Source organism: Leopardus geoffroyi, chromosome D3, assembly GCF_018350155.1.
Source record: "Leopardus geoffroyi isolate Oge1 chromosome D3, O.geoffroyi_Oge1_pat1.0, whole genome shotgun sequence".
Taxonomy (NCBI): domain Eukaryota; kingdom Metazoa; phylum Chordata; class Mammalia; order Carnivora; family Felidae; genus Leopardus; species Leopardus geoffroyi.
The window spans coordinates 17,171,434-17,183,624 of NC_059339.1; the positions used below are offsets into that span (position 1 = coordinate 17,171,434).

Sequence of the window (12,191 nt, forward strand, 5' to 3'; positions counted from 1 at the left end):
GTTCCCAGGTGAGGCGGATGCCGCAGGTCCTTACCTGCATTTTGTGAACCACTGGCCTAAGTCAATTGTGGTCATTCTTTCTCCTTTCGCCCTCGATCGATTCAGAGCTGGCCGAACCAAAACGGTGTAAGCAGCTCCTCCCTCTGCTTCTTCCCCCGCTAGGCCAACATGCCTCAGTGAGTGGTGGCAGCCACTTGGTGACCATGAGGGGAATCGCCAATCAGGGAGGCTCGTGCTATGGACGGCTGAGAAGGAACACGGCGAGAACCTGAGGTCCTAATGATGCCATGGAGTTGTCCTTAGCTGCCCTGGGGAAGGCTGTGGATGGATAAGTTTTCTGGGGAGAAGATGGAGAATTGATTTGATTTGATTTGATTTGAGGTTTGTTTGTTTGTTTAATTTATTTATAATCCCAAGCAGGTTCCACGCTCCACACGGAGCCAGACTTGGGGTTTGATCTCACGATCAAGAGATCATGGACCTGAGATCATGACCTGAGCTGAAATCAAGAGCCAGACGCTTAACTTGACTGAGCCACCCAGGCGCCCTGGAGAATTTTAATCCAGGCTAAAAATCATCCTTTATAGCTTTAACTTTGCTTCCCTTGTTTCCAGAACTACACTTTTGATCAAACTTGGCCTTTTCATTTTTTTTTCCACTTCCCCGTTCGTTCCTGAAATATAAAAAGGGCAAAAGTGAGGGTGGCCTGGGGACCCCCCAAACTTGCAGCCGGTGTGAGATGAGGGTGGTCTTGTGGAAGATTGTGTCCCTCTCCTTGAGTTTTGCCAACTCATTGCAGAAGGGTCTGGCCATCCACCTAAAATAACACCTCCTTTCCTTGCAATTTGGGGCAGGTATGAATTTCCACCACAGATGCTAGGGAACAACACTTTATTTTTCTGAAAGTTTCCAATTATTCCTGACCCAAGACTTGTCTGTGTTCAGAGGACGGCGTTTCACGCTGGGTCATAACTCGGCTTCCTCTTTTCAGTCTGGTACAAAGGTTGTGGGATTTTTGGTTGAGGGGGGCCTTCTGGCCTTTGGTCTACACTGGTTACACTAATATGCCCTCTGTTCAAGCCTGTGGAACCCCCCCCCCCTCCAAGGCTGGCAAGACCCTGTGCCAAGCTTTGGTTCAGACCGGCCGCTCCCTACCCAGGATCAAGCCTCCTGGGGTTTTGCCTCCATCGCCGATCCTCAGGCACCCCAAATCTTGGGATAGCTTCCACTCCCCAGAGGATGGGCTCTGTGTCAGCCATCATCTCTCCCAGCTCCTTCTCCCGCCAACCTACCTGGAGGGTCCCGCGTAATCTCCTTTCAACGGGCCTTTAGAACCGGCGCTGGCCTCTCTTCTCTGTGGGGGGCGTGACCCTGGAGTTGTGCAAAATGGCAGCCCTGTGATGTTCCCTTCCTCCCCGCCCGCCTACTTCTGTCTCCTACCTTTGCACAGCTCCCGCCCTCCCCTCCTCCTGCCACTCTGGCCATCACCCATTTCTGTAAAGGTGTCAGAGTCCCCACCGAAGCCCCTTTTTGTAAATTGCTAAGTGCGCAGTTCTGGGAGTCTGCTGACTATCAAAAGCCTTTCTTCTCGGAGTTTCTGCTGACTCGCAGAGGGGAACAGAGGGACTTTGGTCTCACCATCTGTTGACTCCTCTGGGGGCAGGAGCGCGGGGAGGATGGGGTCGGCTGGAGCGACGGGGGTTTCCATGCCAGAGAGGGGCGGCCAGTCTTCTCTCAGTGTATTTACAATCAAACCTATCTCAAACCACAGAGATTAATTTCCTTCTGAAAACATCCCCCCCCCCCAGTCTTCTGCTTGGAAATTAATATTTCCCCAAGTCACAGCATTTTGATTCCATTTCAGGAGAACCAGTAACCCTGACCTTATTATGCTAAGGGAACATTCCCCCTCCCTGCTTGGGGTCACATTACAAAGACTTCTCACATCAGCTGCTCACAGTTAAGGGGCCATGCCCAAATGGCTCCTCTGTGCGTGTGTGTGTGTGTGTGTGTGTGTGTGTGTGTGTGTGTTTCCCTGGCTACGGAAGGGGCAGAGGTCAATCTGGTTTGACCAGGCCACACTGGTGCACTGTGTCTGGCACATAGTAAGTCCGGAATAAATGGAGGTGTTATTGTTATCATTTGTAGCTAGTTACGCATCCAATATGCTTTGTTTCCATTTTTCCTTAGTAACAGGATCCTGATCTTGTCTAAAGGCCTATCCCTGCTTCTCTTACATCTAGGTGTGGCCACGTGACTGCATTTTGTTCAGTGAACTGTAGGTAGATGTACTGTGTGAGACTCTAGGAGTCTCAGCCTTTAATTCGGTTCTGACGCTAACTACCCAGGGTTGGCGCAGAGCCCATAGACTAAGGGCTCAGTCCCGCGATACTGCCCCCACCTCGGACGCCAGTCACAGGTACTGGGTTCCCAGGGTACCCACGCTTCTGTCGGGCTTGGCCTCAAATCAGAAGCTCCCAGGACCCTGTCCTTAGGCTCAGTATTCTGTTGTAACAGCTCATAGGATTCAGGGAAACATTTTACTCACTATCACTGGTTTATTGGAAAGGATATTATAAACGATGCAGGTAAGCAGCCGGAGGAAGAGGGACATAGGGCGGGATTTGAAATGGTCCCAAGTACAGAAGCTTCTGTCCCCATGGAGTTGGGGGGCACCACCCTTGTGGTGCATGGATATGTTCACCAACCCGCCAAGCTCTCCCAACGCTCTCTCTCGTTTAGGGTTTTAATGGAGGTTTCGTTATGTAGGTATGGGTGGCTGAATCATTGGCCTTTGAGGACTAGCTCAGTGGGCAGCCCCTCGTCCCTCCTCAGAGGTCCGGGGTGGGGGTGAGGAAGCTGGGGCTGAAATTTCCAATCCTCTAATCCTGAGTTGGTCTTTCTGGTGCTGAGCCCCCATAGTGCCCCTCCTCCCCCTCCACTCCCCCCACCCCCGCTCCCCCCCAGCCATCAGTCATCTCCTTAACATACAAAAAGACAGTTTTGTCTCTCTGGAGATTCCAAAGATCTTGGAAGGTCTGAAGTCTGGAACCCGGGACTAAGGTCAAAGATTGTAACAGAAGATATTCCTATCACCCCATCACTCCGTTTTACAAGGATTTAGGGGCTCTGTGCCAGAATCCAGGGACGAGGATCAAATATATTTTTCTTACATCATCAAAATCACAGTCACCTCGGGGCGCCTGGGTGGCTCAGTCGGTTAGACGTCCGACTTCAGCCCAGGTCACGATCTCGCGGTCCGTGAGTTCGAGCCCTGCGTCGGGCTCTGGGCTGACAGCTCAGAGCCTGGAGCCTGCTTCCGATTCTGTGTCTCCCTCTCTCTCTGCTCCTACCCAGCTCGTGCTCTGTCTCTCTCTCTCTCAAAAATAAATAAACATTAAAAAAAATGTTTTTAAATCACAGTCACCTCCATTGTGTGGTGGTCTGGTCTGCCCTGCAGCGGTGATCTCTGGTCTCCACTTTACTCTGTGTCCCGGGGAGTCTTCCTGTCCCTGGTGGTTGCATGGGGCAGGTGGGGAGACCCTGGGGCAGGTGGGGAGACCACACTGGAGTGGAGGTGGAGGTATTTACTCCCCTCCCACCTCCTGGCTTAGAGTCACCTGGTTCCGGCCTCTCAGGACAGCCCTTTCCAAAGCACTGAAGGCCATTCCCACCCCTCACGTGTCCAGGCTGCCGACCAGCCCCAGCCCCAGCCCCCACCCAGATACTCCGTCCCTCGGGTTTTTCTACATCTCCCACTTTGGTAAAGAGCCCCTTTACGGAAAGTCTCATCATCTAACTTGAGAATGCCAGCTGGACCCTGCCAAGGGGCCGTAAAAATGAAACAGGACAAAAGAGAAGACTTCATCCCACCTTGTCCTCCAGTCCTTGGGTTCCCCCCCCCCACCGCCCCCAGAAACAACCAGTGTTCCCAGGCTCCTTTGTCTCCATCCACCCAGAAACAGAATCACAGGCTTTTGGTTTATTTGTCCTGGATCATCAATGACTCGCGAAGCGTGAGGCCCACCGAGGCATGTGAATGGATGTGACTCCAATGCCAGACCCCGGGGACACCTGCTTGCGTTTGATGAAGCAGTTCTTCATGTCCCTTCTCCTCACAGGGGCTCCGTTTTCAGTGGGTGGAGTCCAGAAGCTACGGCTTTCTGGAATTGCCCATGTCCTGTATTGAGGCTGTGACTAATTGACATTTGTCCATAAGCGATGCCAGGGCATCGGCACTTCCTGGTCCCCCGAATTCAGGTGCATGGGGGCCAATCTGGGAAAACTTGTAGGGCGAGGACTCTTGCCTGCACCTGCTTTCCACCCCTCAGCTGCTTTTTGGACTTGCTCAGCTGATTGGTCGACTCTTCTCCAAAGAAGCCAAGGGCCAATGTTCGTGACTCCCGAAGGACAGGGTAGTTTCGTCACCCTGAGGTCATTTCATCCTGGGGCCCAGAGCCAGGCTTCCTGGACTCCAATTTCAGCTGTCACTTCTAGCTGGGAGACCTTGGGCAAGTTGCTTAACCTCTCTGGGCCTGTCTCCTCATCTGTGAAAGGCGGAGAGTAATACAACCTATTTCACAGGGTTATTGTGAGGGTTGAAGGAGCTGATAACGTGAGGCTTGGCACATGGTACATATTAGCTATTTTTGCTGGGACGAAAACCAACATGTGGTCAATGCCTGCTTGTCGTATAGATTAGTTCACTGAATTTATCTTATTGAATTATCCCACCCACCCTGGGAGGCCCACATCATGCCTACTTTGCAGGTAAGGAAACTGAGGCTCGACCTGCTTGTGGGACTTGTTCAGCCACGCAGCTGGTACATAGAAGAGCTTTGCAACAGTTTACTCTGCGGCCAGCACCGTTGCCTCGCCCTGGGGCGGCCGAGCCGAAGTCCTGGCTAATGTATTCATTTGCTTACTCTGATTCCTGTCTTTGTATTCTAGTAAGTGTCCCTGGGCTTCGGTTTTGCTCCTAAGGGGGGCAGAAGCCACATCTGAGACACCCGGGCAGCTGTGTGAGGCAGTTTCTTCTCCAACTTGCTTGATCCTGAGAAAATGGCCCAAGGTCTTGTTCAGAGAAGAGATTCTCTGTCATTTCTGCCACAGTCCGATTCAGGAACAATGCGGGCGGGGCCTTGGAATCCGGAACTCTTTTACTCTGGGACTGGGGAGTTCACAGAATTTTTTTTTGGTAATTTTTGCTGCGTGGAAGTAGAGCGCCCTCTGCTGTCAATGATGAGGATGACATCGAAACAGACGAAGGCGCTCTGAGCAGGGCCCCCCCACACTCCCTCTTCCACTGGTGTTTTTCGGCCTCACGTCTTTGTTCTACCTTGAAGGGTCCTTATGTGCCCATATCAGAACCCGGCAGGGGCAAGGGGGGTAAAAGGGTCAGGGTTCTCCTGCTTTCGCAGAGCTTACAATCTAACTTCACTGACAAGATACCTTCAGAAAATTCTAGGAAACGGGTTCAGAAATCGTACTGGACTCCATCCCACGGGTACTACCTGGGCATGTGCTGTGTATAGACCCCAGGAGTGTAGAATCAGAATGTATGAGCTCTGGGTGCCCAGTTGTAGACATACCGTGGGCTTTGCCACCAGGTGGGGATCCAGAGCCGAACACCTGAGATGGGGAACAAAACCCTGGGTGCCACCATAGCCTGGGGAGCCTGGCTCTTTGGCGGGTGGGGTGGGGGGGTGGGGGGGGTGGGGGGGTAGGTAGGAGTTACCAATCAAATAAAAATAACTTTATATTAGGGCGTCTGGTTGGCTCAGTTGGTAGAACATGCAACTCTTGATCTCAGGAGGTCCTGAGTTCAAGCCACATGTTGGGCGTAGATATTACTTTTAAAAATTTTTATTATTTTGGGGCACCTGGGTGGCTCAGTCGGTTAAGCGTCCGACTTCAGCTCCGGTCATGATCTCGAGGTCCTTGAGTTCGAGCCCCGCGTCGGGCTCTGTGCTGACAGCTCGGAGCCTGGAAACTGCTTCAGATTCTGTGTCTCCCTCTCTCTCTGCCCCTCCCCCACTCATGCTCTGTCTCTCAAAAAAAAAAAAAAAAATGAATAAACATTAAAAGAAATTTTAAAACATTTATTATTTTAAAAATGTTTATTTGTTTTTGAGAGAGAGAGAGAGCAGGGGAGGGGCAGTGAGAGAGGGAGACAGAATCCCAAGCAGGCTCCGTGCTGTCAGTGCAGAGCCTGACGTGGGGCTTGAACTCACGAACCATGAGATCATGACCTGAGCTGAAACCAAGAGTTGGACGCTTAACCGACGGAGCCACCCAGGCACCCCTCCAAAAACATTCTTTTTGATATAAAAAGTAAACATTCATGTTAAACTATTCAAATCATACAGAAAAGAATAAGCAAGAGAGTAAACATTACCTGAAATCCCACTATCTAGAGATAACTGCAGATACATCTTTGGAGGCCATCTTCCCATAACCGCTCACCGTGGTTTATACCGACACACGTACACACACCAAATCACTTCGTTTTACATGTGGTGTGTTTTTTTTTTTTTTTTTAAAGTTTATTTATTTATTTAAGGGCTTACGTAGGTGGGCCACACTCCAGATCTACTAAAAATCAAACCCTTTGAATGTGCGGTCAGGAACCTGTGTTTCTAACCCTCAGTCCGGGGTATCCTGGTCCTGCTCCAGGGAGGTAGGGAAGGCTGGCTAGTGAAGGCTTCTGTTGCTAATGGCAATAGAAGGGGCCAGAAGGAGGCCTGGGAGGATCTTCAGGACAGGTTAACAGGTGGAGGTGTCCAGGTAGAGGAAATAGCTTGTGCACGAGCGGAGATGTGAGAGTTGCAGATGTGCTCCGGAAGTGGCCGATAGTGTGGCTGGTTAGAGGGTGGAGTTGAGGTAAGGATGGCCTTGAATGCCAGAATCAGGGCTTAGCAGTCAAAGGGGATGGGCGACAGGGCCTCTTATGGGAAGAACTTCTGCAAAAGAAGAGAAAGCCTGGCCAAGGGGAGGGGGGCACTCGTGTTCATAACCATGTGACAACACTCTTCCGGTGGGGGGTGTGCTTACAACGTGCCCGTCACAGTGCCTCCCGTGTATTATCTCATTAATCTTCCTGCCAACTCACAGGGCAGATAGTATTTTCACCTCCACGTCAGCGAGGAGGAAACCGAGGCACAGAGATGTTAAGCAAGTGGCCCAAGGTCACACAGCTGGTAAGTGGCAGAGCCAGGCTCAAACCCAGGCAGCCACGAGTGGAGTCCGTGCTCTTGACCACTGTTTTATTCCTTGGCACCTCAGTCTCTCCATCTGCAAAACCAGCTCGAAAGTGTCAGGGCCGAGAGGCAGAATCGCCCAGAACCACCACCACCACCAAAGTAACAGTAACAGGGGTTTGGTGAGAGCAAACTGCCTCAAAAAAAAAGAGAGAGCGGAGCACCTGGGTGGCTTGGTCGGTTGAGTGTCTGACTTCGGCTCAGGTCATGATCTCAGGGTTCGTGAGCTCGAGCCCCTCATTGGGCTCACCGCTGCCAGCATGGAGCCTGCTTTGGATCCTCTGTCCCCTTCTCTCTCTGCTCCTCCCCCGGCTCATGCTCTCGTGAGTGCACATGCTCTCTTTTTCTCTCTCTCTCTCTCAAAAAAAAAAAAAAAAAAAAAAAGGTAGCATGGAATAGTGGTTAGAGCTTGGACTCTGGCATCCGGGGGACTTGGATTCAAATCCTGGCTCTGCTATGCACCAGCTGGACAGGTTACATATCTTCCCAGAGCCCTGGTTTCCTCAGCTGTAAAATGGGACAGACGTCCCTACCTCCTGAGGCTGTTGAGGTGTTAAAGGAGAAAGCGGACGAACATTGCATACGCCAGCCACTGTTCAATGAGGGCTAAAGGGTAGAGGGGCTGGGAGGAAGAAGAGTCTGAGTCTGAATAGAGGGGGACCCTGAGATGGGGGTGGTAACCGATTTCCAAGAGAGCGCGGAGATTGGCTGAAAGGGCACCCCTCTTGTGCTGTCTCTGATGGCCAAGGGGGAAGCCTTATGCCTTCCCTGAACTCTGGCCTTGCAAATCGCTGCTCGCCGAGTGGGGCAGAATGGCGATAAAGCTCACAGCTACTGAGCTGAGTGTACTGAGTACCTACCGTGTCCACGTCGCTCAGTTATTAGGTGGGCAGGTCTCGGACTGCGCGCAGGTGCCCCAGGGGACCGCAGACCATTTCAGAAGCTTTTTGAGAGGTCCACAGCGACACCTGCCGGACACCTTGAAAACTGCTAGCTCTAGGTCGCATTTTCAATGTCGGAGCTTCATTCCTTCGGATGATGTTGCAACTCGGTAGAGCTGGGTTGATGGCAGTTTTGATAAAAAAACAAGTATAATGCGAAAATTACTGTGGAGCAGGAAATTAGGATGGTAATGACCAATCTAATTCCAAGGGTTGAGTTGTTGAGAGTCCAGCAAGCTGTCATTCCATTAGGGTGTACTTAGGATTATTCAGGAAGGAACTAAAATATTACTCTTTCTTTCAGCTTTTGTGTATTTTGCAAGTGGCTACTAAGTTGTTAGAACATGCAGATTTAAGACTTGTTTTGACCTTAGGGGCGCCTGGGTGGCTCAGTCAGTCAGGCGTCCTACTTGGGCTCAGGTCATGATCTCATGGTTGGTGGGTTCGAGCCCCACATCAGGCTCTGTGCTGACAGCCCAGAGCCTGGAGCAGCTTCAGATTCGGTGTCTCTCTCTTTCTCTGCCCCTCCCCTGCTTCTGCTCTGCCTCTCTCTCTCCACAATAAATAAACATTAAACAAAAATTTTAAAAAAGGGTTGCTTTGACCTAATACTTACTAAACATAACGGCTAGGTTTGATTTTGGTTTTGATGTTTTGTTTTGTTTCGCACGGGTGGGAGTAGGAGGTGCCCTGAAAAAATTTCTGAGACCCCGGGGGTGCCTCAAACCAAGAAAGTTTGGCATCTCTGCATTGCGCGCTTTACGAAAAGTCATCTTCAGCAACCCTAGGAGACCCATATCTCGTCAAGAAAGGCTAAGGTGGCCTGAGGCCAGCCAGGGGTGGGGGTCAGAGTGCGGTCAGTGACAAAGTAGGTCCTGTGTCATTCTCTAGAAGGCGAACAGCTCCTCAATTTAGCTTTATCTCCCGATTGTGGGGAAGGGCAGCCCTTTCTGCTCGTTCCTTCGTCCCTGTGGAAAAGCAGGGTCAGGTTCCTGCCGTTTCCCTTCTTATTCACACCAGGGAGCCCTACTCAGGGGACCCAGGACAGCAGCCTCTGTGGGTACTGGGACCGGAAGCTCCCTGGAGGCTCTGCCATCCCATGCCCCCCCCCCCCCCCCCCCAAACCCACCTTCAGTCCAGAGTCCCAGGCTCAGCCGCCAGGCTGCGCAGGACACAGCAGTTAGAATTCAAAAGTGGTTCGAAGAATCCAGACCCCGCCCTCCCGGTCCCTCCTGGGTGAAAGGTCGCCACGGGGAGCTGCAGGCGGCCTCCCGGCAGGGGATAGCGACCAGGAAAACCATGAAGGGGCAGCACACAGCATCCTGTCCTTCAGCTTGGACTTGAGAATCCGGCCCCGCCCCCACAGCGAGCTGCCCGCTCCCCAGAACAACCTGCATCGGAGGAGAAGCCCTGGAGGAAAAAATGCATTATTAAAGCCTCTGCTTAGCGCAGAGCTAAGTATGCATGGTCCTTGCGCAGTGAAATTTAGCTAGCGATTCACTCTCAACAAATATTTATTGAGCACCTACTGTGTGTATGTACATTCTAAGCACTGGGAATACAGCAGGGCACAAGCCAGGCAAAAAACGCCTTGCCCTCAGGGGGCGTACGTCCTAGCAGAGCGAGACCGACCATTAATAACAAACAGAATGGGTAAGTCAATTATAGAGCAGCTCCGTCCAATAGAAATATAGCGTGAACCATGTATGAAATCAAAATTTTTCCAGAAGTACCATTACAAATGTAAAAATAAACAGGTGAAATTCATTTTTCTAATGTTTAATTAAAAAAAATTTTAGGGGCGCCTGGGTGGCTCAGTCGGGTAAGCGTCCGACTCCGGCTCAGATCATGATCTCATGGTTCATGGGTTCGAGCCCCTGTGTCGGGTTCTGTGCTGACAGCTCCGAGCCTGGAGCCTGCTCCGGATTCTGTCTCCCTCTCTCGCTGCCCCTCCCCTGTTCGTGCTCTCTGTCTCTCAAAAATAGACTAAAAGAAAAATTAAAAAAAAGAAATTAAAAAAAATTTAAATTGTGTTTAAAAAAAATTGAAATCTCACCCAATATATCCAAAATATTATCATTTCCACCAGAGGCACTAGCCACATTTCCAGGACTCGGTAGCCACGGGTTACGAAGGGTGTTAAAAGATGACTGGAAAGATGAAGACATAGTTCAGGGCAAGGGGGACAGGAGTCCCAGGCAAGGGGGCAGATGACGGACAGAGAAGGTGAATTCCCGTGGGCAGAGAGCTCTGTTTCAGTGGTTAACCAGCTCCCTTTCCTCTGTGCTGGCCTGGCCTGGCCCCCAGGAGGGTTTTCTGGCCAATGACATGTCCTCCTCTCCGCTGCCCCCAAGCATGACCCTAGTTCTGCAGAGCCCTGAAAGATGCAGCACCCTGCTCATTCCAGGAAATGGCGTGCACCCCTTTTTCTGGGAGCTTGGGGCCACCCCAGGGGGACAAACTGCAGGAATTTTGTCAAGGATCTTGACGGGAACTGGGAAGAGGTTGGGGGTGGTGTGGTGTGTGAGGGACGAGTTCTTGCCCAGGGCTGGGATTAGGGGGAGGCCAGTGGGGACTGCAGCCCGTCTTTATTTAAGATTGTGATATTTCAGGGGAGGCCGAGTGGCTAAGTCGGTTAAGCCTCGGACTCCTGATTTCGGTTCAGGTCACGAATCTCGCGGTTTGCGAGTTCGAGCCCTGCATTGGGCTCTACGCTGACAGTGTGGAGCCTGCTTAGGATTCTCTCTCTCTCCCCCCCTGCCCCTCCCCTGCTCATGCGCGCGCGCGCGCTCTCTCTCTCTCTCAAAATAAATAAAACTTAAAAATAAATAAAATATGATAGTTTGCTCATCACAGATACTTTTGCCTGAATTAAAAAAACATACCTTATTGACTCTTGTATCACAAATTCATGCTTTTAAAGTGCTCAGTTCAGGGGGTGCCTGGGTGGCTCAGTCAGTTAAGCAACCGACTCTCAAGTCGTGACCTCACAGTTTGTGGGTTCGGGCCCTGCGTTGGGCTCGGCACTGACAGTGCGGAGCCTGCTTGGAATTCCCTCTCTCCCTCTCTCTGCCCCTCTCCTGCGCTCTCTCTTTCTCTCTCTCTCAAAATAAATACATAAACGTAAAAAAAACCAAACAAACCAGGGCTCAATTCAGGGGCACCTGGCTGGCTCACTTGGTAGAGCGAGTGACTCTTGATCTCAGAGTTGTGAGCTCGAGCCCCGCGTTGGGTGTAGAGATTACTTAAATGAATAAATTTGAAACACTTAAAAAATAAAGTGCTCCATTCCGTGGTTTTTAGTATTTTCACAGTTGTGTGACACTGCCTAATCAATTTTAGAACATTTTCATCATACCCCAAGACACCCCGGCACCCATTAAGCAGTCACTCTCCCCCCCCGCCCAGTCCCCCATCCCCAACCCCTGGCAACCACTAATCTACTTTCCGAAGGCATGGATTTGCCTGTTCTGGATGTTTCCTATCAGTGGAATCCTATGCAACCTCTTGTGACCGGCTTTCTTCATGTAGCGTAACACCTTCAAGTCTCAGAATGTCACTCACTCCTTTTGATGGCCGAATAATACACCATTGCATGGATACACCACATTTTACCTGTCCATTTGTCCATCAATCGATGTTTCTGTTTCTTCCCCTTTTTGGTTATTGTGAACCATGAACTATGAACATTCACAGGCAAGTTTTTGTGTGGACACGTTTTGAATCCTTTGGGGGCCTGCATTACTTTTTATTTTTAATACATTGCATATTTTTGTGTACTTTGGTACACTGAATATTTTTGCATATGATTACTGGAGTTTTTGATGCCCCCTTAAAATGTATACTTGAGTCAAGTGCCTGACTGGCCTCCCCTTGCTCCCACCTTGCAAGTCCTGTCCCTTGCTAGCTGTGTGACTTTGGGCAAGTTGTTTAACCTCTCGGTGCCTTGGTTTCCTCGTCTGTAAAATGGGGATGATCCCTGTACCTATTG

At 50.8% G+C, this 12,191-nt stretch overlaps 1 protein-coding gene across 5 annotated transcripts in view; it reads right to left on the bottom strand.

Annotated features, from left to right (window-relative positions):
- Window positions 1-6,541: 6,541 nt before the first annotated feature.
- Window positions 6,542-12,191, bottom strand: part of CD3H12orf43 (chromosome D3 C12orf43 homolog) — a 37,429-nt gene continuing 31,779 nt past the window's right edge. For 2 of the 5 annotated variants that reach the window (XM_045458215.1, XM_045458214.1), the window contains 2 exons: window positions 9,330-9,362; window positions 9,046-9,168 (listed from right to left, as the gene is read on the bottom strand). In XM_045458215.1, coding sequence (XP_045314171.1) covers window positions 9,332-9,362 — 31 coding nt within the window. In that variant the 3' untranslated portion in view covers window positions 9,046-9,168; window positions 9,330-9,331. Of the gene's footprint in view, window positions 7,294-8,119; window positions 8,300-8,999; window positions 9,169-9,329; window positions 9,363-12,191 lie in introns of those variants that run through there. The other 3 variants (XR_006707654.1, XM_045458213.1, XR_006707651.1) reach the window with 2 other exon arrangements.